This window comes from Leptodactylus fuscus, chromosome 5 (genome assembly GCF_031893055.1).
Source record: "Leptodactylus fuscus isolate aLepFus1 chromosome 5, aLepFus1.hap2, whole genome shotgun sequence".
NCBI lineage: Eukaryota > Metazoa > Chordata > Amphibia > Anura > Leptodactylidae > Leptodactylus > Leptodactylus fuscus.
In genome coordinates this window covers 87,371,221-87,398,821 of record NC_134269.1, presented here as the reverse complement: position 1 = coordinate 87,398,821, position 27,601 = coordinate 87,371,221, and the positions used below count along the sequence as shown (strand labels likewise).

Genomic DNA, 27,601 nt, shown 5'->3' with positions numbered 1-27,601 from the left:
CCGGGATCTATGACTAAGGAACAGTTGGTTCCAAAACACGTTGGCGTTTAATTCTTTTTGTTGTGTTTTTTCACCTCTTTGTGATTTTTGTATGTTTTAACATCAATATGGATTAAAAGTTATTTTTTATATTGGATATCGGAGTGATGCCGATCTTTCACTTTTTCTATTGGAATTCATCTATACCTTCTGAGTTCGAAGGAACGATTTGTGCACCCCGAAGACCACTACTCATATGATATGGTGAGCTCCAGTTTTTCACGTTATGTACTTTTCACTCTATACCTTTGTACCATGGTGAATATGGGGCAACCTCCAGACTTGGTCCTTTAATATCCCTGGGAAGAATACAGCTCACTTCAGTCATGCATGGCAGGTTTCTTCCCTATTTATTATGTGTTGACATTTTTCTTTCTGCAAGCTATGGGGCAGTCTATCTTGGCCTAACTATTGTAAGGTAACTGCTTTCCTTGAGATAAACAATCAAAGGGTTAATGTCCTCTCTAGAGTGTTCATGTAGTGAAAGCGAAGGTGAAAAGAAGGTTTCATTATGCGTGTTGAATTATTTCACATTTTAAGTTGTGCGGTTGGTCACCTGGTTAGTATTGTACTGTTTTCTGGAAACTGTATCACATGCTGGTTCTCCTGAGGTTGAAAAAAATTACACCTGGTCGTTGAACCACTGGATAAGTTGTATATTGCTTTCCTAGGTGAGACCCTTTGACATCAGGGTTGGCCTAGTTTACCCTTGGTTTCATGTTTAATGGCCATTCCCACTCTTGGGAAGTGGGCCAGCTTATCAGTTAGTTTTTTGGGGACTGGGATGGCTAGAAGCTGAAGAGGACAGTGTGAGGACTGCTTGTGGAGATGCAAGATGCTTTGGAAGCTTGCTGGTTACCTTCTAGAGTAGATTAAGCTTATTAGTGAAGACATACTGTTGTGTTCAGGAACTAACTTCGTTTAGCAACGTGAGTAAATGGATGGGTTCTTTGGTGGTGGACAGTGCGTCCCCTGCAAGAGAACAGGCATTCTGTTTGTCATCACAAACTGGAAATTTGTAAGCTAGGTCTAATGTCACTTTTCATCTGTCAAATTGTCAACTCTATCAATTGAAGTTTCATTTACTGTAACTTCAACATATCAGGGGAAAAAAACCTTCAGTTGAGAGGAGAATGTTCTTGTGGACTTCATTCCCAATGGATGGTTTAAGTGACAGAAAGTGTTTGAGTGGTAGCTTTTAGAGAACAGGACAGGGACAGCAATATGTTGGCCCCAAAGGAATTCAATAATGGTCACAATGGAGCCCAGAGGGGACAGCCATCTTGCCACTGAACCAGTGTTGGCGACTGTCCATCGGCAGCTATTACACCACTACCAAGACACCTGAAGATGATCTCTGAAATACATCTGCACTACACTGAATCTGACTACCAACTAACTTAGAGATACAGCTCCTATCTAGATCAAGGGGATTGGTTGCTAGGGTACTGGATGTCTGGTTCCTGTTCTCCACCAAAGAGGACTTTATTATTTTACTTACCCAGAATTCTTAAGAGTCACTCTACGCTTCAAAGCAGCCTATTTGAGACATCTCTTTCATGATACATAGTGACTTATCTCTAAGACCTCTCAACCAGCCTGCCAGTACCCTTCGTCACACTGATGAATGGCAATGACTTTGAAAGAGCTGAAGATGGGTTCATATTCGTTTTGGAAGAGCTTCTCTGGCTTGGCTTTATTCCCAGATTATGCTACTAGGTTTAAGGAAAACCAGGGATTGATCTATTGGGACCTACCTTCCGAAAGGTGGCGCTAAAGCAAGTTTCCCTTTTTCACTAATAAGAACATTTGTATATTCCTTCCCCAAAATTTTTAGCAGAACTTATGTAGTATAAAATGGAGTATTGAGTCAGATAACATGGTGGCTCAGTGGTTAGCAATTTCGCCTTGCAGCGCTAGACTCTGGGGTTCAAATCCAGCCAAGGACAACATTTGCATGGAGTTTGTATATTCCCCTCCTGTGTGGGTTTTCTCTGGATACTATAGTTTCCTTCCACGCTCCAAAGACATACTGATAGGGAACATAGATTATGAACTCTGCTTAGGGCAGTGCTGACAGTATCTATAAATACAGTATAATGGCACCATCCAAGTAAGCAATAAAATAACAAATATTTTTTATAGTCCACATATTTCAGTTTCTGCATGTGCTTTATATAAGTTTTTCCATATACCTAGTACATTAATTGTTGTAAGTATTAATAGCATCTCTATTGTACATGGCACATCGCTTCAATTCTTACAAACTTGTCAAATCAGTGACCCTGGAGAATTAAGCATGTGCCATTTCCTACTAGTGCCCAAAGGAAGCTTGCAGGATTACACTGCTTGATATTGATACATTTCTTCCTTCTCCGTGTATATAAAAATGTCTATATTAAGATATTTTTCTTACTTTACTGAAATGTTTATTTGATCTGTTGAGAGATCAATACTGCCATCTACTGTTTTGGTAATATCGCATACAATTTACAGAAGCGATGGCTTTCCCTAATAGTATTCTAAAAGGGATATACATGTACTCTCTCATCTTATTAGATAATTTATGATGAATTCTAAACATGGACAAGCTACATCACTGCTAATATATGTCAATAACAAGCTTGAACCTAAGCAGTATTTATGCTTTTATATACAAATTTTCATATAGACACCAGGATTACATGCACGTGTCTAGGACCATGGAGACTAGTAATTTCAGCAGCTGTACTATATCTATATGTTACAGGAATTATAAAGTTACATTTGAACCTCTTTGTTCTCTAGAATATAGATATGTTCTCCTCGTTCTTGTCTGCATGAAATTCCTAGGGTAAGTATGCCAATCTCCGCTATGACTACAGTTAGCGATGTGCCAGTGTCTATTTGCCCCCTAGTCTAAACTGGGACACAAGGAGAAGGACTTCATACTGTGGTGCAATTGGTGGGAAACATTATAATGTGGGTCATAATGTTAGGGTGACTGTAGGAGCATTATATTATGTGGGGGCACAAAGAAAAATGAGTGAGGATAGGCGAAGTCGAATGTAGAAATGGGCAGCCCTAAATTTGCCATGGCGCGTATAGAGCACCACACATTTTGTCCCTTTTTCTCTCCTTTGAAAGTTGGGAGGTATGTGTTTGTTGCCTGCCATACACAAAACTGTGGATTGAAGACCTGATGAAACATTACATGGAGTATGTAATACTTTAAATCAATGGGGGAGTTATCCAGAAACAGGAATTAGAAAAATTATGGAGAGGGCCGAGGGCAGGTGTTTAAAAAAAATAAAATAAAACAAATTAAAAACATACATGCCTGTCTGCCGCAAAGTCCATTTGGTCACTCACTCTGGGTTGGTCCAGTCACGTTGGGCGCAGGGCTTTTGGGCACTGAGCCATAGTACACAATGGAGCATGGGGGATAGGTGAGTATTCTTTTTATTTTTTATGTTACACCTGCCCTGGACCCCTTTGTAATTCATCCAGTGCCTGGAAAAACCCTTTTAGTACTCACTGTGCTACAATGACATCACAATGCAGTGAATATTATTTTGCTGTAGCGGGGTGGAAGTATATGTTGTTGACCAGGTGAATGGACCTAAAATCCGGTAAACCTGGGTGAGTTGACAATGTCTGCATTTAATACTTATCCAAAGGACAGGTAATGGGTATGTCTTCCATTTCTTATTCACTTGTGGCTGTACTCTACTGTTTTACTCAGTCCCATATAAAACACATTTTTTTTGACTCTCCATGCACACTCTGCTATGAGGGGGAATGGGGGGATATGGGAACCCTGATGTGGACCTCTCCTGTCCTCTACGGACATCTCACTGCAAAATTTCAGCATGTGGCCTCAGGCTGGTCTTACACGGCCGTAATGTAAGTCCGCAAATGGTCCGCAATTGAAGGTTTTCAATTGCGGACCATTTGCAGACACATTATATTCAATGTGTTATTTTATTTTACGAGCCCCCCCTCCCCCAAAAAAAAAAAAATAAAAAAAAAATGGCATAACAAAAGTGTGTGTGGAAGAAGCCCAAGTCTTACATTGCAACAGACTATTATGTGACCGGAAGTTAAAGACACGACACCCTTGGGATTGCAGTGCTACTCCATTTACTAACATGAGTGAAGGAGATGCAAGGCGAGCCAGGGATTTTTGGTTGTGTTTCGTCTGACCCTTTCTTTGTTTCAATTGACTGACTTTCAGCCTGAACACTTTTTTTGTTATCAGAATAGCATTTTGGAATAGGCAATAGCAGGCCCCAAGACTATTATCTTGAATGAAGATAAGTATGATAATATATTATGACTCTTTATAGTCCCAGAATTTTTTAAAATATGTATAAAACCAAGGATCTCTCTCTCAAATACTATTGGGTGCCTTAAACCCAATCCATATATATAGATGTTGGCACAAGCAATGTAGCCATTCCACTCCTTTCAGGAAAGCAATTATAGAATGCCATGTTTGTAAATTCCAAAAGTCCTGACAATAAATTCTCTAGTAACAAGTCCTTTGATTGCGCCATTCCACAATCTGGAGAGAAAATCGTACATTATAGATCTCATCTGTCTTTTTCCAGTTACAAATGACATTGTTATCTGCTGTAGTGTTTTCTGGAGTAACCAATGCTAAAAATTAAAATGCTAATACAGCACTTAACCTGGATTAACTCTGCGGCTGCTGCTCACGTGAGAGATTGGTCTAAAAGGTAGTGAAATATGTTGTGAGACTGCATTAGGAGGCATCAATATCCCTGTATCCAGAGGGAGAGAGGAGGCAGAAATACTGATGTGATGGCCCGTTAAACAGTAATGTATTCTTGATCTGATCTGTGTACGCCGTAATCCCTTGCCCCCTCCAGCCTTCTTCTATTGATTTTTATCATCTTGTGTCACCATTGCACTGATGGTCTTTTTGTTCCCCATCAACATTTCAGGATGCATTAAAGATTTTACTTCAAGATAACAACATTTATTGTCTATGATATTTGGCACTAGAAGAATCTGTTTGTTAGTTCTTCTCCATCTCTGTATATTTTCCTGTGCTAGGTTTATCTGCTGATAAATCATTCCCACTCTTTCTATATGGATTGTGTCAGTTTAATAAAATGCACTTAGAGTATATTCTCACTTTTTAGACATCATATGGAAATGTATTTTGCAAATACATTGAATTATTTATCATGTTTTGAGTGACCTGATGTTGTGGTCCAGATCTGCATTTACAATTTCAATGACAACTAGTGGAATTGTGACTGGAACATTGACCTACAGTATATAAGAGTGTAAAGCAGGATCACCTATATGCTACTCTTTTTCAAGATCACAAATCAAGCCTCAAGAACTTTTTTAAGGCTGGGGCTTCTCGCTGCAAAAACGCAGCATTTTGGCCAGAGGAGAAACACCGCTTTAAAGAACTCTGCTTTATACAGTACCTGCATGTGGATGGGATTCTGGCTAGTCCCATCCAGACATTGCAAAAAATAATCTGCAGCAGAAAAAAATCTGCAGCAGAAAAGCTGTGTTTTCAAAAAAGCTCACATTTTTGAAAACTGTAATATGTCAATTTTTCCTACAGAAACAATAGAGATTTCCCATATAGGTATAATAGGGGCAGAAAGTTCTCAGAGTTTTCCTCTGAGGACTTTGTGAAAAACACTGCGGGAACAAACGTGATGTGTTTCCACCCCTTTTTTTTCCGCAGTGATCTGTTGTGGTTTTGGAAATCGCAGCATGTCAATTACACCTAGGGAAATACCGGTGGTTTCCCTATAGGTAGACTTAAAGCAGAAAGTCATACCAGGCATCGTACCATGCACAGCATATATTGGGGATGCTTTATTGGCAACATCAGTGAAGCACTTACAGTATGTTCTACATGTAACCCAGCAGGTAGATCATATTATCAGTTATTGCTGGGACCTCTATGTAGAAGCATTAGGTGGCACCTCTGCTTTGTTCCTGTAACTAGTTGCTACTACCAAAAGTGATCACAGCGCCAATTTAAGGGGTCAGTGAGGGACATGCAGAAGGCTTACTGGAACAGCAGGACAATTCTTAAAGTCTGGACTGTCCTGAAAGATCCAGGCCACCTTTTGGTGTCTTCTTCATATTGATCTGTTTTACCATTCCTACTCTGAGTGGAGCTACATGGAGGAGGTCTGAAGTGTAAAAGTCAGGTGATACCAGTCGGTAGTGATGGCAGTACCAGCCCTTTCTTCACTGCAGTGACACAGAGGCTCAGCTACTCCATTGGCAGTTGTGGTGAGGAAGCAGCCTTTCTTTACAGGACAGGTTATGTAAGGGGTTAATCACTGGTGAATTACCTACAGTGTGCATGCTGCTGGTGGGATCTACTCTCCTCTCTATGGACACCCCCTCTTCTTCCCATGGTGCAAAGAAGTCTGATGCCTGGTCTACAGACTGGGTGAACAGCAGCAGGGAGCTCAAAAACAGCCTGACCCTTCGTTCACATCAGCGTTGGTATTCCGTCCGGGGGAGTCCGCATGAGGACCTACCGAACGGAATACTGAGCGCAACTGCAAACGGTGTGCCAGTGAAAGCACACAGACCCCATAGACTATAATGGGGTCTGTGTGCTGGCTGCCAGATCTCCGCAGGGATCATGCAGACAGGAAAGTAGCTTACAATCTACTTTCAAGCACACGGACCCCATTATAGTCTGCACACCGCTTGCAGTTGTGTTCGGTATTCCGTTTGGGGGGGTCCTCATGCGGACTCCACCGAACAGAATCCAAACGCAGATATGAACGAGGCCTGACACAATGTGACATGTCTGAGGCTGTTCTGCAATCATTTTCCGAAATCTAATACTCAAAACTTTGGTCTTTGAGCGTCCTTTAAAGTTCTCTGAATCCAAGGCCATTAAGTGTTGTATAGTTTGTATACACCGGACTTGAAAAGGACTTTGCTTCTGTGTCTTCTGATCATTTTACATTTAGCTATAGTTTTGCTAACTTGTGGATATCCAATACTGTATGTGTGCACACTTTAAGAGTCATACCTTGTTCTAGTTCTATTTGTGCAACAAATATTAAAGCTAGAACATTTCTAGACCTGGGACATCTGTTGTGATATTGTCCTGCTGAAGAGGAAAATTAAGAAATGAACCAAATGGACTCACTTTCAAAATGGCCAAACCTGTGTGTCTCCTGTTTTGTGCTTGGTAGAATTATAGTTTATAGTTTTTCTCTTTTCCTCTAGCCCAAATAGATCATGATGATGATGATGATGATAAGACAGGCATGTCACCATCCAGAGAGAACAAACTCAGACACACGCACAGACACTCAGCTGGAAACTTGAAGGCTATCAAGAATCCAAGTGTAGAACAAATCAGCTCAGTGGGAGAAAGAATAGATGCTTCACTGCCATTAGAGAGTCAATTGTAAGTACTACTAATGTTATTCCTGAGGCACAATAAACTGAAATTAAAGAGTCCTCCATGACTTCATAGTAATCATCCATCCTTAGGGTAGGTCATCAATATGAGATGAGTGGAAGTCTGAAATCCAGCACCCCTATGATCAGCTGTTGCATCATGTCCAATGCAGTGATGGCTCTGTGCTATTGCAGCTCAGCTTTCAAACATTGAAGTAAACTGATCAGTGAGAGTGCTAGGTGTTTGACCCCTCTCCCCCATCAAATTCATATTAGGGGTGATTGATGGGGAGACCAGGTGTGGGACCTTTAACAAACTCATATTGGGGACCTGTCCTAAGGATAGGCCATTAATATGAAATCTTGAAGAACCTCTGTAATGCCAACATGACCATATACTATCTACATAAGCGTTAAATGGTCAAATCTGAAATATATTCAAATTTTTGTTGCTGATTTGTTCTTTCAACATACAGTGAAACCTCTTGGAGATGGCCACTCCGCAGATACACAGGGTATAAAAACATTTTCACAGTTTTTTGAAGATGGTTTTTGTATTGATAAAGTCCCTAAATTTTTACCTGTTTAAATATTTTGGTTTTCAGTCAAGAGTCAGAACTAAACTTTTGGACAACTTTTGGTTTTCTGCCAATATTTGTTTCTTGTGTTTTTGTATTATACTTTATTAACAAATTTTGAATGCTTTCGGTAAAATCCTGCATTTTATTCACTCTTTCCCTTGTTTCTGTATTAAGAGCTGTTCTTACCTCTCACTGAATGTTACTGTGTATGGAGGATGGGCTTGCAGTAGGGGGCTGTGTAAGATATAGAGAAAATGAGGGGAGGGATGATCACTTCAACCAGTTATAGCTCAGACATTATAAAATGTATCTAAATTTCCAGACGTATCACTGGCTGAAAACACAGTTGGACTTAGGATATTTATATGCTGCTGTATAGTATATATGATTTAAAAATCCAAAACCTGACTGTTTTTTCAGTGAGTGATATCTCTGGAAATAACTTAAACGACGGTAAAATGAAAATTTGTACATTTTCTAATGTCCGAGAGATACTGGAACTGTTTGAAGTGACCGTCCCCTCATTTTCTCTACATGTTACAGAGGCGTTCACCATACTCAGTAACATACAGTGAGAGGCAGGATCAGCTCTCAATACAGAAACCAAGGAAAGAGTGAAAAAAATGCAGAATTTCGGGGGCCACACGGTGGCTCAGTGGTTAGCACTGCAGCCTTGCAGCGCTGGAGTCCTGGTGTTCAAATCCCGCCAAGGGCAAAAAAACATCTGCAAGGAGTTTGTATGCTCTCCCTGTGTTTGCATGGATTTCCGTCCCATATTCCAAAAGACATACTGATAGGGAAAAATGTACATTGTGAGCTCTATGTGGGGCTCACAATCTACATTTAAAAAAAAAAAATGCAGAATTTCATAGAAAGCATCCAAAATCTGTTAATAAAGTATATTACAATATTTATTAATGAGCCAAATATGGTCAAAAAAGCTAAAGTTGTCTAAAAGTTTAGCTATGCTTTAGTGATGTAATAATATGCCCTATGTTATAATGTATTCTTATGTCCTATGAATATTTTATCATCACTTATGATGATATATTTGAACATTTATCTTATATACTACTGTATGTAGGATATGGTTACAAACCTAGCCCTACTTATCACCTACTAACCTCACCAGGTCCTTTAAAGTAGATAGGGCCACTTTAACTTGTCTGCTTGACATCTTTATAACATTGTAAGTCATTTTCTGCTATTTCATATGCTATAGATTCTCTAATTTTTGTCTTTCATACAGAAGAAACAAAAGTGTAAAATGAGAACGCTTCACACAGGCAAGATTAACAGATCAATTTCTAATTTGATTATTAAAAATTATTTTAACTGTTCACTTTGTAAGTAGCCTCAGAATCAGGAAAACTACTGTTTATTCCAAACAAATGAGCATACCTAGAAATATAATGTACAATATACAATCTATCAGCTTATTGTACTGCCCTATAACTGGGCAGAAGCTGAGCACTAAGTAGGTTTCTGATGTGAAGCTAGATTAAAAACCAACAATAAAACAGCTTTTTTGATTTTGCTGTGTTTTTTGAGGCAAAGCCAAAAGTAGATTAAATAGAAGGTAGAAGTATAAGAGCTTCCTATATATTTCCCATTCCCTTTGTAGCCATTCTTGGCTTTGGCTCAAAAAAACACTCATGTCTTTGTAAATTGATGGCCATCCATTTGCCTCTGTTAAACAGATATTCTAAGCGGATGTAAAAAAAAAAAAAAAAAAAAAAAAATTGAACTAAATGGAGCTGAAGACTAAGGCCCTGAGTTGCAGAAAGACTACCGTATTTTCCGGACTATAAGGCGCACATAAAAACCTACGATTTCCTCAGAAATCGTAAGTGCGGCTTATAGTCCGGTGCGCCTTATATATGGATGGAAGCGGCGGCAAAGTCTGCGTGCCGCTTCCATACATACATAAAAGGCACCGTAAGGGTGCATTCACACTACCGAACGCCGGCGTGTATCACAGCCGTACACGCCGGCGTTACAGCAGGGCTGCCGGACACTTCCTATTCATTTCTATGGGAGCCGGCATGCGAGCGCTCCCCATAGAAATGAATGGACAGACACTTCCCATTCATTTCTATGGGAGCCGGCATGCGAGTGCTCCCCATAGAAATGAATGGACAGACACTTCCCATTCATTTCTATGGGAGCCGGCATGCGAGCGCTCCCCATAGAAATAAATGGAAAAAAGCAGTCCATTCATTTCTATGGGGAGCGCTCGCATGCCGGCTCCCATAGAAATGAATGGGAAGTGTCCGGCAGCCCTGCTGTCACGCCGGCCTGAAACAGAACGTGAAACTTACCGAGCGGTGCAGGGCGGGCGGGCATTCAGGCCTCCTGTTCCTTCGATGTTCCGTCCTTCTCCTCCGGCGCTCGCTGATAATGGCCTGGGCGCATGCGCAATATCATAATGCTTCTACTACGGCTACTGCGCATGCGCCCAGGCCATTCTCAGTTAGCGAGCGCCAGAGGAGGAGGACGGAACATCGGAGGAAGAGGAGGCCTGAATGCCCGCCCACCCTGCACCGCTCGGTAAGTTTCACATTCTGTTTCAGGCTTTTATTTTAAAACGGGGGGGGGGGTAGTTTAATCTAACTTTTACGGTTGGGCTCTATCAGCATGATTTTGCTGATAGAGCCCCTCCTCGCCTGCCGAGCGCTTCCAATAGAAGCGGCTGGCACGCGGGGGGTTAAGCGGCCGCTGGCAAAGTCTGCCTGCCGCCGCTTTCAATAACATATAATGCGCTGGGATGGGATGGAAATCCATGCAAACAAGGGGAGAACATACAAACTCCTTGCAGATGGCCATTCCTGGGTTTGACTAAGAAACCTCAGGAAAATCTGCAACAAAAAAAGCAGCTTTTCCTCAATGAGAGTTCCTAGCTTAAAAGTAAAAATGCAAAGTCTTCTTACCATCTCCATACCTAGTGATTGGCCGTCTTCTAACACAGGGAATGATGTCAATCACTGTGTGTGGGTGAAGTAATCCGGAAACTCACTTTCTACCCTAGGAGTCCTGCCAGGATTTTCTGTGTTTTTTACTCTTGCTTTTGACATTCTGCCACAAATCATATTAACCTGTATACATTACGTGTGTGTACATATATATATATATATATATATATATATATATATATATATATATAAATACCACTATTCTGTGTGTCATCTCAAAGAGGTTTTGTCATCTCAAAGAGGGTTGTCATCTCAAAGAGGTTTCATCGTATATTATGGAATATTCAACATTAACATATGAGGGGTTTTTGTTTTTTAAAAAAAGATCTGCTGTGTTTGCTCTGCGGTAACTTTTATCATAGTCATATTGAAGCGGGGTACATTCATGTATCCTACTGTGTATTTTTTAAAAAGTACAGATTTTCCAATTTGAGTTTATTCTTTATAAAATTAACTTTTGTGAAAATATTCTATTGACTGCCTTTCTTCAGTTAGGACATGTGACAAGTATCAGTCCAGGAACCAACCATTTAGTAAAGTGCAATATTTGGCAGTGTCTTTGTATACATATTTAGAAAGCTTTATAGACAATTTTCACATAGTTATACTCTTTTAAAGTCCAGTAAACCGTGATATGTTTATCCAGCTAAGTGGTACCGTATGACGATAAGGGTGTACAATAATTTATCACACATCATATCATGGATGAAAAGAGGAAAAGAGAAAATTGGAATTTTGGAAGAAACCAAAACTCTCTGCATAAGATAAACACCTAAATCTATATAATATTGTGTTTAATAATTGGATTCCCTCGCAGCTGGTACCACGGTGCGATCAGCCGCACAGATGCAGAGAGTCTCCTGAGGCTGTGTAAAGAAGCAAGTTACCTGGTGCGAAACAGCGAGACCAGCAAGATTGACTTTTCCTTATCACTGAAGTAGGTGCCGCATTTTCTATTGAAACAAGGGAATACAGAGAGAAGCTCAATTTGATTTTGTTGTTCAGTATCTCTTTTATTACTGTCTAAATTACCACATTTTGTGTGTGTTTCTGATATTTTCTATGGTATTTTAAAGAAAAATGATTTGGTTGATTTACTGCTCACTTTGAGCTCTTAAAAACATACAGCATATAAAGTTCTCACTGGCCACTGTTAAAGTGATCGGAGGTGGAATAACCTGTAGGCTATTGCAACATTTACAACAGCAGAGAGGTGAAGGTTAATACAAGATGTCTGTATAGTAGCTGAGCATGAAGAACAGCTAGAGAGTTTGCTGCAGCTTCTTCGGGTTTTAGTAAGGTAGCATCAGCTGTAATGGACATTGTGCTACAGATTATATACACCCACCATCAGATTGTTGTTTAGCCAATCTATCTAAAATAAAGGAGTTTTGAGTAAAAAATGTACTAGTATTTTCTAAAAAATTTACTGCTATTTTCTTTCTCCGCTTCTATTCAGATTAGTGTATCTCCATGGTAACAGACAATAAATAGTCAGATCCTGCCGTCCTAGTTTTTGTGTTTATCCCTTACTTCTTGACCCTTAACCCCTGTCAGTAAGAATATATACTTAAATGTGCTCTTATGTGCTGTAGGTGTGTTCAGTTTTCTCCAGTAAATTCAAATATTTGTACTCCAGACGTCTCCTGTTTTCAGCTTCTGGGAGAAATGATAGCTGTCTAAATTCTGCTGCTGTCAGCCTTATCAACTCTCATGCGTCTATCAATGGGTCACCTGAATGGCCTCCTCCCATAACTCTTGGGGTCCACTCACACGGAGGAAAATGGCGCTTTATTTGGTCCTGAATTTTCAGCATTGAAAAAAAAAGCCTCCCATTGACTTCAATGGGTGCTGCTAGCTTTTTTTTTCCTCTAGCGGAATTTTCTGCTTGTGGAAAAAAAAACTAGCAGAACCCATTGAAATCAAGGGGAGGCTTTTTTCAGCGGGGAAAATTCAGCACCAAATAAAGCGCCATTTTCCTCCGTGTTAATGGACCCTTATGGATAGATAAATCACCCTGCATCTTGTTTGAGGAGCTCAGTGTGACCTGACCAAATGAGAGCAGGGCACTGGTGACTATACTTGGGACTACAGCTTCAGCAGGTGTCTTGGCGAGGAATGTCTATCCTAGTGACTTCTGGAATTACTGTGGAATATGGGGCTCAGGAGGAAATGTGGTCTGGGTTTGGATTTATGTAATAATGTAGAGAGAGGAGACAAGGCTGCATGGGAAAGGCATGTCACTATATGGATATATATTGGGATACAGTACAGCGCGTATCACATTGAAAGCAATAGGTAAAAAAGCCTCCCATTATTTTCAATGGGTAGCGCACGTATGCCGGCACCCATAGAAATCAATGGGATCTGTTTTTTATGCACTCATTCTGAACAAGTTTTACGTTCAGAATGAGCGGAGTGTAACTCCGTGTGAAGGCTCCCTTAGGAAGCATGTACTGTAGCTAGTGTCTTCTGTAGCTGGTGTGTTCTGTAGCTGGCTTCTTCTCCTACTTGGGTTTCAATAAAAATCAATTTACGTACCAGTCTTTCTGTGTATCCTATTATACCATTAGCCTTGTAATAGATATACTATGTTAAATGCTGTAATTTCTTCCATGGTAAATAGCTATATGACAGAATAACATCTGCGATCAATTAGATTTTCACAGTTTTTAAAGGGTTTTTTTTTGTGATTCTTATTGTCAGCACAAGTGGTTTCAGTTGGCTTTTTTCTATTAATTTTTTCTCAACCACTTACCTATTTCCTGTATACACATTGTACAGTTCCTCAGTATGGCGTACTCACCTGTTATGCTATTGTCTGAGGTGAGACCTTGTGAATTATAGTCTATGATGGGAATTATCTAAGGATCCTGCATTATTACAAGCTGTCAACATCATCTCTGTCCTTTCACGCATTTCTCTCTATTCTGGTTAGTTAGATATTTATTTTGCCAAGCTCTAAAATTAAAAGGGTTGTGTCAATCTGCTTAGTGCTAAAGCCCACGTAGCAGGCTTTATTTTTAAAATAAAATATACATATTTGTTTTCAGAATTAAGACATGGATTTTTAGACTACATAAACGCGTTGACTTCTTTCATTTCTTTTATTCAACTTTACAATATGCACCCAGATATGAAAGTGACACTTCATGGGTTAAAATTCTCAAGGGCTTTAGAGTCAGATCACAATGTCTGTACTGTTGTATCTTGAAATCTTGCCTCAGCTGTCAGTGCTGGGTAAGATAGTTTCTAAATTGTCTCTCTAATCTTATAACACCTTGATGCTCTACATCCCCCATCAATTTTCTTTCCTCGTAAGCCCTAAAGCATATTAGCTTCCAATAACCTTGCTGCAGTCTTAGGCGATATTTTGTCCTTGAGAGGAGAGATTTTGTGTACCGCACAATTACATTTCGTACTGATCCGTTTTGTTCTGAAAATTTATTAAATTACTACTTTTGTTCTCGCGTACTTGTCTACTTCAGTGTAGTAGAAAAGTCAAATGGGCTGTAAGGTGTATCTGCAGTCCCTGAGCCAGACAATGCTTACACCTGTAAAGCTTAATGTATGCTCTGAATAGACCTTCCTGTCCAACACTAAAGAACCTTTTGTGTACTTGTATCAATACAGTCTCAGGATGGAACATAACTTCATTCACTAACAGTAAAATGTTGCAGATGAATACAATTTGAAAATTTGATTATAAACAATAGATAGCAAACAACTAAAAACAAATTGGATAAAACTTGTTTATAGGGTTAAAATGTTAATATCACAAATTTATAATTCTGTTCTGTTGTACTTGCCCTTCAAGTATATTTGTGCGGCACAGTTTTTGATAATGCATAGCAACCGGCCAGGCAGATCATTGAAAAAATGTGAAGGTCAAGTGACCTTTAAATGTGTCCAGTAGCCCGAAGCATTTGGCAATTTTTGAAATCATATGAATGCATGAGGGACATCACATAGGTTAGGAAAGTAAAAGGGGAAAATATGCTTTGAAGGTGGATAACTGCAACATATAAACTGTAGCGCATTCATATAATATACCAGCCTTCAAGTCTTAAGCATTCAAACTTAAAGGAACAGAGCAATTTGAAAATCCTGCAAGAGTAGTACAAATTATGTTGACAATTTTCAATAGTTTAGCATTTACAATGTTAAAATACATATATTCAACAACTAATAGCATTATATGGGTGCCCTGATTTTTTTCAGCAGCAGTCTTGTCAATGCCAACTCTCAAGTGGGTCTTAATCAAAGTACTTAGTATGAAAAGAGCGACCTCTACCTCTGTAACAGATCCTATCCCTTCTCTTATGTATCCTTATAGAGATATGTTCCTTCCTCTCCTATGTGCTTGTCCATGAAATTCTAATTCTTTAGGCAGATTAGAGTGAACTAGTGTCAGAACAGCATGTAGGTATTGCAGAGGCCATTGGGAAATATGGTGACACATCCGAGCATGAAATAGGTGGGGTCCCCCTTTTGTGGTGAGCAATCTGATGAAGTACCAGCTGAGGATTAGTACCTAGAGGTTCACAGAGTGAGTACCTCCTCACATCAAACTCTAGACCCCATACCAAAAATCAGCATTTTAATACCAAGAATTATCCAAACTGAACAATAGCTTTTTTTTTTTTTTTTATAACTAAGTGAATTAAAATGGAAGATATAGTGATTTTTTAATAGTTTGGGAACTTTTAAAGTTAAATTTAAAAATTATCAACTGGAAATTTTTGGTGTGTTTTCTCTAATAAAATATGTTAATATTCTATAAAAAAATAAATTAATTAAAGCCAGTCCCCTTGCTTACTGGGCCCCATGTGCCACAAGACATATGTACTACAGTAGGTCTGTGCCTAGGTAGAGAACTTAAAGAGGGCCTTTCACCATCTGGGGCACATGCGGTTTAATACACTGCTAGAAAGCTGACAGTGCACTGAATTGAGAGCACTATTGGCACTCACATTCTGTGCCCCTGGTGAAGATCTATTGGTGCCGGTACCATAACTCTTCACTGTCAGAAGGGCGTTTCTGACAGTCAGTCAGGAACGCCCTTCCTCACAGCAGTGTCTATTGCGCTGTACTGTGAGAGGGGGCATTGCTTAGCATCATCACTGGGCAGTGAGGAACGCTCCCCCTCCAGTCCTCGTCTATGGACGTGTACTATCAGGAGGGGAGGGAAGCGTTCCTCACCACTCTCACAGTACAGCGCTATAGACGCCACTGTTAGGAAGGGAGTTCCCGACTGACTTTCAGAAACGCCCTTCTGACAGTGAAGTACCAGCACCGATAGCTCTTCACCCAGGGCACAGAACATAAATTCAGCGCACTGTCGACTTTCTAGTGGTTTATTAAACTGCATGTGCCCCACGTGGTGAAAGGTCCTCTTTAAAAGTTAAGGACACGTCATAAAATGCTTTGCCAGATGTTTTTATTATAATTGAACTTTGTGGGGAGTTTTTATATTACAACATAAATTAGTATGACATTAGGACTTGATTCATTGAGCATTTTCAATGCATTTTATAGCCACTTGTTTTTCCTTTACAAGATTATAATATATATTATGTATACTTCATGTCTAAGACGGTGGTAGGTTATACTGTGCAAATCTGTTTGAAGCTGCTGAAAAATATGCCTTAACATTTAATAAGCTGTAAAATCATAATTTTGGCAGCATAATATTGGACACACCATAAAAATATGCCAATTAGCAAAATACAAACGATAGTTAAAACAATGTGTTCAGATCATGATCAATTTTTTTTAAAAGAGTAGAAAGACTATAATATATATAATAACCTATAGAGATGTAAATATATAATAACCTATAGAGATATAAATAATGTGTAGCCAAGGGCTATACAAAATATCTGTCTCCCTCAATACAACTAGGCAATCTATCTTGCTAAAATGATTAATTGATCTTTTTGTATAAAAATGTGTGTAATTTATATGTAATTTATGCCTCCATTTGTATCCAGCTTTAGAGAACACAACATAATTCTGTATTTTGGATTCTGTATCTACTTCCATTTAAAAATGGTTTTCAGCAATCCCCAGTGTTTTGTAGCAGAATAAGACAATCCTTTGCAGTCTGTGCCAAATAAATTATATATGATTACAATGTGACTTTCAGGAATAAACATTGGCACTAACTGTGTACAAGACTAAAACGTGTAAATCATTTAGATAGGAGACTTGCTTTATACATAATAACAAAAAAGGTTTACTTTATCAATAGTTAGCAAATGACACAACAGATTAATTTCCTGCTATAGATCTAAAAATTTAAAGGGGTGTCCAGTTTCAGACCAATATTAAGAGAGAGATGTTATTGTTTGTATAATGAATGTGTTTGAGGGATGCAAGGCCCAAATAATGGGTGGGTGTAGACGTAGGGTCCCAACCCCAAATATCGTAGAAATGGAACGTCACACTTGTAGTTGTGCCAAAGAACAATGATTTATTGGTGTAGAGTAAAACGTTTTTCGATATTTCATATATCTTCTTCAGACTCTTCAATTCAAATAATAGTACTCCTAGTATAGGGTTTCCTGGGTATTGGAAATGACAAGCTCTCCGCACGGAGAAGCCTGCAGGGTCCGCTGTGTAATAACAGTAATGGTGGGTGACCAATCGGCGCCAAAAATGAAAAGCCGTATGGCTACAGAGGATGGCGTGACGCCGTCCTCTGTAGCCATACGGCTTTTCATTTTTGGCGCCAATTGGTCACCCACCATTACTGTTATTACACAGCGGACCCTGCAGGCTTCTCCGTGCGGAGAGCTTGTCATTTCCAATACCCAGGAAACCCTATACTAGGAGTACTATTATTTGAATTGAAGAGTCTGAAGAAGATATATGAAATATCGAAAAACGTTTTACTCTACACCAATAAATCATTGTTCTTTGGCACAACTACAAGTGTGACGTTCCATTTCTACGATGTTTGTATAATGAAGTTACAAAATTTTCCATCATACTTTCTCTATCGATTCCACATTGTTGTCTAGATCTCTGCTTGCTGTCATTTATTCTGCTTACTTCCAGTGTATAAAACTCAGTCCATGGTCATGTAATACATAGAGTGCGAGCCACTGAAAATATTGGAACAATTTCCCCCCAAAGCTAAAATGTTGTGTATATTTTAGCTCTAAGGGAGCCTTCACATGGAGTAAACGCGCGTGTATTTTTGCAAAATACACGTGTAAAAATAAGACTCCCATTGACTTCAATTATATTTTTTACACGTGTAAAAATACGCCTGTAATAATACGCCTGTAAAATGTCATTGAAGTCAATGGGAGTCTTATTTTTTACATGTACGTTTACTCCGTGTGAAGGCTCCCTAAAAAAAATGGTTGTATTAAAGTGAAATGTGTACCCATCGTAAAAGGACAAAATAGCAAAATAATAGGGAACAATATTGTGATCTGTGTTATTAATGATCTAGTTTTAAAATGAGTTATGTTCGTGGTGATGAAATGGCCGGTAATGGGGGAAGCATGCTTCACAGCCCAGCGATGATACTGAGCTATTAGGAATGCCCTTTTGACTGTGGGGAGCAGCGCCGCACCTCCCATGAGGCGACCTGAAACGACCGCTTCAGGCGGCGTTATGCCAGGACCCCGGAGAGGGCGGCATTTTTGCTGACCTAAGCCAGCCCAAGACAAGCTGTTCTGGACTGGTTTAGCGTCCCTGAGCGGTGGATTGGGGAGGCCGCTGGAGCAGCGCTGCTGAGGTCCTCTCACTGCCTGCTTTCTGCCTGCTAACCATGCTCGCTCCGCTCGGTTCCTCCAGCGTGGGGGGGGGGGGCGGCCTTCTGACGTCCGCCTCAGGCGGCAGAAACCCCAGGTTCACCCCTAGTGGGGAGATATTGGTCCCGACATTAACGACACTGATATCTCCACCACCGGAGCACATACTGGGAAAGCCAACAGTGTGCTGAATTCTGTCGGCTTTCTAGCGATATATAAATCCACATATGCATGAGGACATGAAAGGTCCTATTTAAACCATTATTAGAATACAAAAGTTTTTAAAAACAAATGTTAAACCACATCCAGCATACTATGAGAGGTATACTGAGCTAGCTACAACTAGTATCCAAATATATAATAAATCCATAAGAATATATATATATATATATATATATATATATATATATAGTAAGCACATTTTTCATGTGTTTTACTGTATAGAAAAGGAAAGAGCCTAAAAACACTTAAAGCTGTCTGCAGAGACTAAAATTTAAAGCAACAGAGCCATTAGGCCGTCAGATGGAATCAGTAGACGTGGCATTAGACAATGTCACGGCTTTATCTCTTTCTGAATTCTTTTAGCTGGTGCTATAGGCTGGAATAATGCTTACTTGCCAACTTATAAAGAATTGGTTATTAGATCTAATGGAATTAATCTGTGCATGTGCCAAAAAGGGTGAGAGAATCCAGGAATCTTGGGAGAAAAATGAAAGGTGAGAGAATTCAAGATGATGTTGCATTGAAGACTAAAAGCAATGAATGATAAGTAGATAGGTATTATGAGAAAAGAGCTGAATTTTTAAGGAAGACAGATAGAAGGCATTTGTGTCAAAGAATTTTATGGAATGGATATATATTTCACTATTCGAAATAATAGTAAGATTTTTTGTCAAATTTGGGTTATAATTAAAAAGCAATTGAACAAAAAATATTTTATATAGAGTTATAGCATTTTCCAACATGTGATACCTGTACATGTACCACATATTTCAACCTTTACATTTTCCCATTGGTTGTATTCAAGACATAAAGCAATAATGGAACCTAAAGATAGGTTAAGGGCTCGTTCACATCTGCGCCGGCACTCCGTACTTCAGGTTTCCGTTTCCTGCATTCATTTGAATGGGTGAGAAAGCTGTCCTGTATTCATTTGAATGGGTGAGAAAGCTGTCCTGTATTCATTTGAATGGGTGAGAAAGCTGTCCGGCCGTGAGCGGTGGTGAGCGTTTTAGGCTCTCCGCCGCAAAACCGGTTTTTATAATCCGGACACAGAGTTGGACATGTAGTATTCTGTGTCCGGATTAAAAAAAACGGTTTCCTGGCGGAGAGCGTAAAACGCTCAACGCCGCTCACGGCCGGACCCGGTCTATGGTTTCCGTCTTCTGGCATGCAGAAGACGGAAACCATAGAACGGAGACCCTGAACGCAGGTGTGAACCTAGCGTAAGCTAGGTTTGGGACATGTACCGTATTTTACGGACTATAAGGCGCACTGGACTATAAGCCGCATTGCCCATGAACGCCTTATAGTCCGTCTCGGTTCATATATAAGGCGCACCGGACTATAAGCCGCAGTCCGGTGCGCATTATATGTTATTGAAAGCGGCGGCAGGCAGACTTTGCCAGCGGCCGCTTAACCCCCCGCGTGCCAGCCGCTTCTATTGGAAGCGCTCGGCAGGCGAGGAGGGGCTCTATCAGCAAAATCATGCTGATAGAGCCCAACCGTAAAAGTTAGATTAAACTACCCCCCCCCCCCCCCCCCCGTTTTAAAATAAAAGCCTGAAACAGAATGTGAAACTTACCGAGCGGTGCAGGGTGGGCGGGCATTCAGGCCTCCTCTTCCTCCGATGTTCCGTCCTCCTCCTCCGGTGCTCACGAACTGATAATGGCCTGGGCGCATGCGCAGTAGCCGTAGTAGAAGCATTATGATATTGCGCATGCGCCCAGGCCATTATCAGTTCGCGAGCGCCGGAGGAAGTGGTCAGGACATCGGAGGAAGAGGAGGCCTGAATGCCCGCCCGCCCTGCACCGCTCGGTAAGTTTCACGTTCTGTTTCAGGTCGGCGTGACAGCAGGGCTGCCGGACACTTCCCATTCATTTCTATGGGAGCCGGCATGCGAGCGCTCCCCATAGAAATGAATGGACTGCTTTTTTCCATTCATTTCTATGGGGAGCGCTCGCATGCCAGCTCCCATAGAAATGAATAGGAAGTGTCCGGCAGCCCTGGTGTAATGCCGGCGTGTATGGCTGTGATACACGCCGGCGTTCCGTAGTGTGAATGCACCCTTACGGTGCCTTTTATGTATGTATGGAAGCGGCACGCAGACTTTGCTGCCGCTTCCATCCATATATAAGGCGCACCGGACTATAAGTCGCACTTACGATTTCTGAGGAAATCGTAGGTTTTTATGTGCGCCTTATAGTCCGGAAAATACGGTAATTTCTTCTATCATCTTTTATAGTAAATTTTCAGTTCATTGCTCCCACGTTTTGGTTGGGTTACTGTGTATTTTTATGCATCTTTAATAGAGATGAGCGAGTAGTACTCGATTGAGTAGGTGTTCAATCGAATACTACGGTATTTGAAATACTCGTACTCGATCGAGTACCACTCGCTGTTCGAATGTAAAAGTTCGATGCAGAACCAGCATTGATTGGCCGAATACTATACAGTCGGCCAAACAACGCTGGTTCTTCTCCTACCTTTAGAAGTCTTCTCCGTGCAGCTTCCCCGCGGCGTCTTCCGGCTCTTCATTCACTCTGCAGGCATCGGGCCTGGGCAGAGCTGACTGTGCATATCCGCTTGTATTGCGGGCATGCGCAGTCGGCTCTGCCCAGGCCCGATGCCTGGCAGAGTGAATGAAGAGCCGGAAGACGCCACGGGGACCCTGCAAGGAGAAGACTTCTCGGAGGATCCAGCCCGACCCTCACTCGTGGACTTGGTAAGTATAATTTGATCGAACGTTGCCTACCCCTGAAACGAGCATTTTCCCCCCATAGAATATAATAGGGTTCGATATTCGATTCGAGTAGTTGAATATTGAGGGGCTACTCGAAACGAATATCGAACCTAGAACATTTTACTTTTCGCTCATCTCTAATCTTTAACATTCCAGGCTATGTGTGCAAGAAAGAAGGATTCGCAGAAAAAAAAAAAAAAAACTGGGTTATGCACTTTATTTTCAATAAAGGATCCTTTCCATTATATAAACCTGTGCTTGAATAATGAATAATAATTTCAGTGGCAGACCCTCTCAAATAGCTCTGCATAGAGTACCCCCTTAAGTTTCTCAAAAAATCCACCATAAATAGTGGGCAATGACAAGAGGCTCAGTTTCTTGCAATTTAACAGTAGGAAGGTGACAAAAATTTGTTTAGAGAATAGAGAGACACCGAGCACACTTATAGTGTAGATGGTCTATTATAAATATATAGATGAATTATTTATGAAAGGAACTCAGGACCTGGTGGCCTCTCACCTGATCGGGTTGTGACTCCGTTCACAACACCGTTTTAAGCAATATTAGGCTTCGTCAGAGTGAGAGTGGCAGCACGTCTCTATAACACTGGTCAAAAACCAGGAGGATGCATCAATGAAAGAACAAAAGGACGGCGCTCTCAGGTCCAAAGGAATGTATTCAAAAGGAAGATTGCACAACGCAAAAACAGTTGCCGCGTTTCGGGTCGGAACCCTTTATCAAGTGCGTAACTAGTTAAAAACAATAAATATAGTATATGTGTAAGAAACATAAATATACAAAGACATAATTTAAAAAACAAATTAGCTTGTCAAAGAAAAAAACAACAGACCACGACGTTATTAGGCAAGAAAATAATTTACCTATAAACCCAGAACCTATAAACAAATCCAAGGTATATTATATGAATTCTGAATTAAACTCAGGTGATGTATTACACATCTTTAGTCATAGACAAACTATTATATATTAATCATATTATTCATGCTCGAGATAACTATAGATCCTTAACATCCCATATGTTCAGTGACTATTATTATATTTCATTAAAACAAGATTCCAGCAATAATATTGCCTTACCTTCACTAATCGAGCTTCACTCAAGCTAGGAAGAAATAAACCTTATCCGGAACATTACTCGGCTTATTTAACTGTACCGCTCCATATGTCACTTCCAGGTTAGATTCACACTTCCGGGGGAAAAAGATGTGGTCCAAGCTGGAACGCATACTCATTAGCTAGATGTTACGAGCCTCTGTACAAATTTTTTCGGCGGAATGTTCTATCACCACAAAAACACGGGCACTCCGCCCGCACCGGAGAAAAATTAGTTTAATTGTTTTAAGAACAAACTTTTCAACAACTGAATATTTTTACATACTAAGCTATAGCCATAGTCTAAAGTAATAATTTTTGTTAAACAGTTCCCCATAGTGGTCCTATGAACCTGATGGTAAAAATAGTTTTCTGTCAGGGGCAACACGGTGGCTCAGTGGTTAGCACTGCAGCCTTGCAATGCTGGAGTCCTGGGTTTGAATCTTGCCAAGGACAAAACACATCTGCAAGGAGTTTGTATGTTCTTCCTGTGCTTGTGTGGATTTCCTCCCATACTGATACAAAGACATACTAATAGGGAAAAATGTGCATTGTGAGCCCTATGTGGGGCTCACAATCTACATTTTAAAAAAATAAGTGTCCGCTGCTAGTGTCCGCTACAAGATTAATTAATAACTGGCACTATCAGAACCGTCATAAATCTGTTAAAAATGCAATTGATTGTAATGGAATTTTATCATTTGTTAGTGACCGTTTACACAAAATCCATCACATGTCCATTATTTGTCAAGGGAACAAAAATCTGGGGTAGAGGACTTTTGTGTTGGCAAGAAATAATGGTTTTATGATGGACATCAAGCGTCCGTAATTTTCTAACAGTAATGTTTATAGGTAACGGACAGTAATTATACTGTCTATAATTACTGTCCTTTTGTTCTGCACATGCTCAGAAAGCAGAAACAAAAAAAAAAAGCGAAAAAAATGGACAGTATAAAAACGGACATTAGCTAATGCTAATATGTCCGTTTTTAATAACTGATCCATTTAATGGATAAAAACTGACACATTTTCATCAGTTCGTGTCCGTTAATGTCTAACAGTATCAGAATGGACAATCAACTGTAGTGTGAACCCAGCCTTAGATTTTATAGCTCAATAAAATACATGATTTGCTATGCTAATCCCATCTTAAAAATGTTACTTGTAAAATACATTGTACATGTAATTCCGAAGTCTTTTCTATTTTGTCTGCTCTTTAAGTTCAGATATATAATTCAGTATAATGTGCACACATCATGGCACTTCTTCTTATGTATTAAGACACACAGTTGACCCATTTGTTCACCCATGCATGTCCTGAGGTCAGAAAAAAACATACAGTACTGCATATCTGAAGCAATGGAATGTATTAAGTTCTACAGTAATGATGATGTTCCACTTTCTGTACAAGTGTGGTTATTATTGACACTTATTGGACTGTTGTTGTGTCACAGATGTATAATATAATAACATCCAGTCAGTATTGGGAATAGTTAACAGTAAAGTGTGTATTTGTATTTGTAAAAACTACTACAGATGAGAGTAATAATATGGCACCTAGATGCTGCAGGAAAAAGAGCCACTGACTGATATAGACCAGTGTTTCTCACATTGTGAAGCGGCCTTACTAGTGAAGGGTAGGTCCCTGCCAGGGGTAGGTGCTCTAAAGCAGAGACTGCGCTGGTAACGCCAGTCATGGATAAACAGTGTAGTGTTTCCAAGGATATAAAGGCCTTGGGATGATGTCTTCACCAAGAGTCCACAGGTCCTTCACCCGGGAGCAGGTCAGCTGAGCCTTCAGGCTAAGGGTAAATTCGCACAAAAATACGACTCCCATTGAAATAAAAAAAATTGGTTATCTTAGGAAACCCGCAGACCCCATAAATTTATGTGAAACTCCAAATAAAAAAGCTCTGCTCAAACTGGGAAAGGATCCAAGAGACGTCCGGTATAAATAAAAATTAACTTTTATTTTTCTCCATTAAAAGAGGGAGTTACATGAGTTTTTAGATCCAAGAAAAATTGCTACGCGTTTCGGTACCAAAGTACCTTCCTCATGGCATCCCCATAAATTTATAATGGGATCAGCATGGTTTCCATTCGGTTTCCGACCGAAAAGGGCGAAAAATGCGAAAATCAATGGGAGCCGCTCAGGCTTTTTTCCGGGAGCCATCTCTTCCAGCCGTTTCACCTTGCAATTCAGCCTCAAGACACACATTCCTCCCGACTAGGCCCATTTATTGAACCTAATCCGGAGCAAAGTGCATGGTTGGATGTCGCTGTAGTGAACCGGCTTTCAGTCGCGGCTACCCAGTTTTTGGGAAGGAATTTGAGGCGGCCTCCGCCTCAGCTTCCGGTGCAAAAAACCTCGTCTGGACTTACCCTAAATGTTCTCATGTGTTAATAGAGGCAGGAGTCCCTTCTTTTATCTCATGTTTCTGTTGGGGGGTATGCTTCTGATAGTATGGGAGGTGTAGAATTGTGGATCAATTTGCTGCAAGCTGGAAGGTTTTATTTGGGGAGAATGTTGCGGTTTATGGGCTATAGAAGGAAAGGAGGAGACTGTACCTGTTATTACATGAAGGGAAGGATAGGGGGCAATGCTGCTACCAGTGATGTTGTAATGTGATATTTGGCACTGCTGCAAAGGTATTTTGTCCTGCACGGTGGTGTTTGTTTTGTGCAACTAGGGTGAGATTTTGTGATGCAATCTGGTGTCTCTTCTGGGTGGTATTTTCTGTTGCGATGTTGTATTTGGTGTTGCTACAGGTATTATTTATTCTGTACTGTGACATTTGTTTGCCACTGGTAAGGGTATTCTGTATACAGCACAGTGGCATTTATTTGGCACTCCATTGTAGTATTTCTTTGTTAGTGATGAGACCCTGGCATCATAACAGATTTACTGGTGAGGTCTGACTTAAATAAGTTTGAGAAGCCGTGATATAGACAAGACTGTTGTTTACCACTAGTTAATATATATGTTAATTGTTGCAGGAAGTTATCAGATACTGACTAAGGCTAGGTTCACATCTGCGCTCGGGTGTCCGTTGGGGGGGCACTTGGGGACCCCCAAACGGAAACCTAATCCGCATAAAAAAATGGTTACCTTAGGAAACCCGCAGACCCCATAAATTTATAATGGGATCAGCATGGTTTCCGTTTGCTTTCCGACCGAAAAGGGTGAAAAATGTGAAAAGAAAAGTGCTTTTCTTTCTGCAATTTTCATGCAGAGAAGGGAATGGAATCGCCGCACGGAGAGCAAGCGCAGATGTGAACCAAGCCCGAGGCATGAATATTGTATACAGTAGGTTGAAAACACTCCTTCAATATTAACAGGGCTGGAAACTTTAGCATCCAAGGTTCCAGATTTTGTGATGGCAGTACTTGTCCAGTCACCTTATTTTGTCACTACTTCAAGTAATAGGCCCTATTCACATCTGCGTTTGGGTTTCCATTTGTGGAGTCCGCTTGGGGACCCCCCCGAATGGAAATCTATACATATTAAAATGCAGTTACCTGAGAAATCTACAGACCCATAGACAACAATGGGATCCGTGCGGTTTCCACTCGGTTTCCTGCAAGGAGAACTTTTCTTTCCACATGTTTTGTGTGGAAACTGAGAGGAAGCCATACGAACCTCATTATAGGCTATGGGGTCCACGGGTTTCCTGAAGGTAATGCAGTGATTTGGAAATTTCATTGAATCTTATTTTATTCATAACAGAGCATATATCAACATAATAGCACGATCTCATTGAAATGAATGGAAGTGGTCGGCATGCAGACTTTGCCAGAAGCCAGCCGCTTAACCCCCCACGTGCCGACTACGTCTTTTCATTTCTATGGGAGCGTACTATTCGAAACGGCTGTTTCGAATAGTGTTCGCTCATCTCTACAACATAACTTACAAGTTAGACATTTTTTAATTCACTGGAGGATCCACTGGTACCTTGCAAATCAATAAGTTCTGTTAGTTTTTGTGCCTCATATTTAGGCTGTGTACTGTCACATGGGTGGTGTCAGACAAGGGGCGTGATTCTGAGCCCTGACATTGTACACCTATGATTGCAGCTTTGGGTCACGCCCTTTCCTGTGGTTGTCAGTAGAGTATAATAGGCCTGATGTCGGTCAGAAGAACATCTATTCAGTAAATGTTTCTGCTAACGCATCAATGCATCTTCTAGTTATTATATAACAGCAGAAGCCAATTATTTAGATTCCCTCTTTTATATCCACATGTAGAACATGTTCTGGCAGTCTCTGAAGAAGCTATAAAATGTTCTATATAAAATGTTCTTTATTGGTTTTGAACGATATAAATGTTGCTGAACAATATTATTCAATGTTCTTCTATGTGGATGAACAAAAGAGAAATCCAAGTCAAATCAATATTTGGTGTGACCACCTTTTGCAGGAGTCCTGGAAGTGACGATATTGATCTGATTTAGATTTCTCTTTTGTTTACTCACTTTTCATTTTGTGAATTGACAAAAAAGTGAGGCCGGACCAAAGACGCAGGATAGAAGGGGAGTCCTGCATCACAGATGTTGGCCAGGAGCACACAGCAGAGTGGGGCTAGAAGGGTTAAAAGTAAACAGAGCGAGGCTTAGGATTGATTGAGAGAAGGGGAATGAGTGGCCATATATAAACCAAGGGTGGGAAGATTTCCACACTTTTGTCCTGAGAGGCAGAGGAAGACAGAAGCCCCCGCCCACCCTCCCTAAATTTTTGTTATAGTTAACTGAGAGG

At 40.4% G+C, this 27,601-nt stretch overlaps 1 protein-coding gene across 3 annotated transcripts in view; it reads left to right on the top strand.

Annotated features, from left to right (window-relative positions):
- Positions 1–27,601, top strand: part of SHF (Src homology 2 domain containing F) — a 195,029-nt gene that overhangs the window by 154,163 nt on the left and 13,265 nt on the right. For 2 of the 3 annotated variants that reach the window (XM_075273693.1, XM_075273695.1), the window contains 2 exons: positions 7,276–7,459; positions 11,823–11,942. In XM_075273693.1, the coding sequence (XP_075129794.1) occupies positions 7,276–7,459; positions 11,823–11,942 (304 nt within the window). The remainder of the gene's footprint in view (positions 1–7,275; positions 7,460–11,822; positions 11,943–27,601) is intronic. The other variant, XM_075273694.1, reaches the window with a different exon arrangement.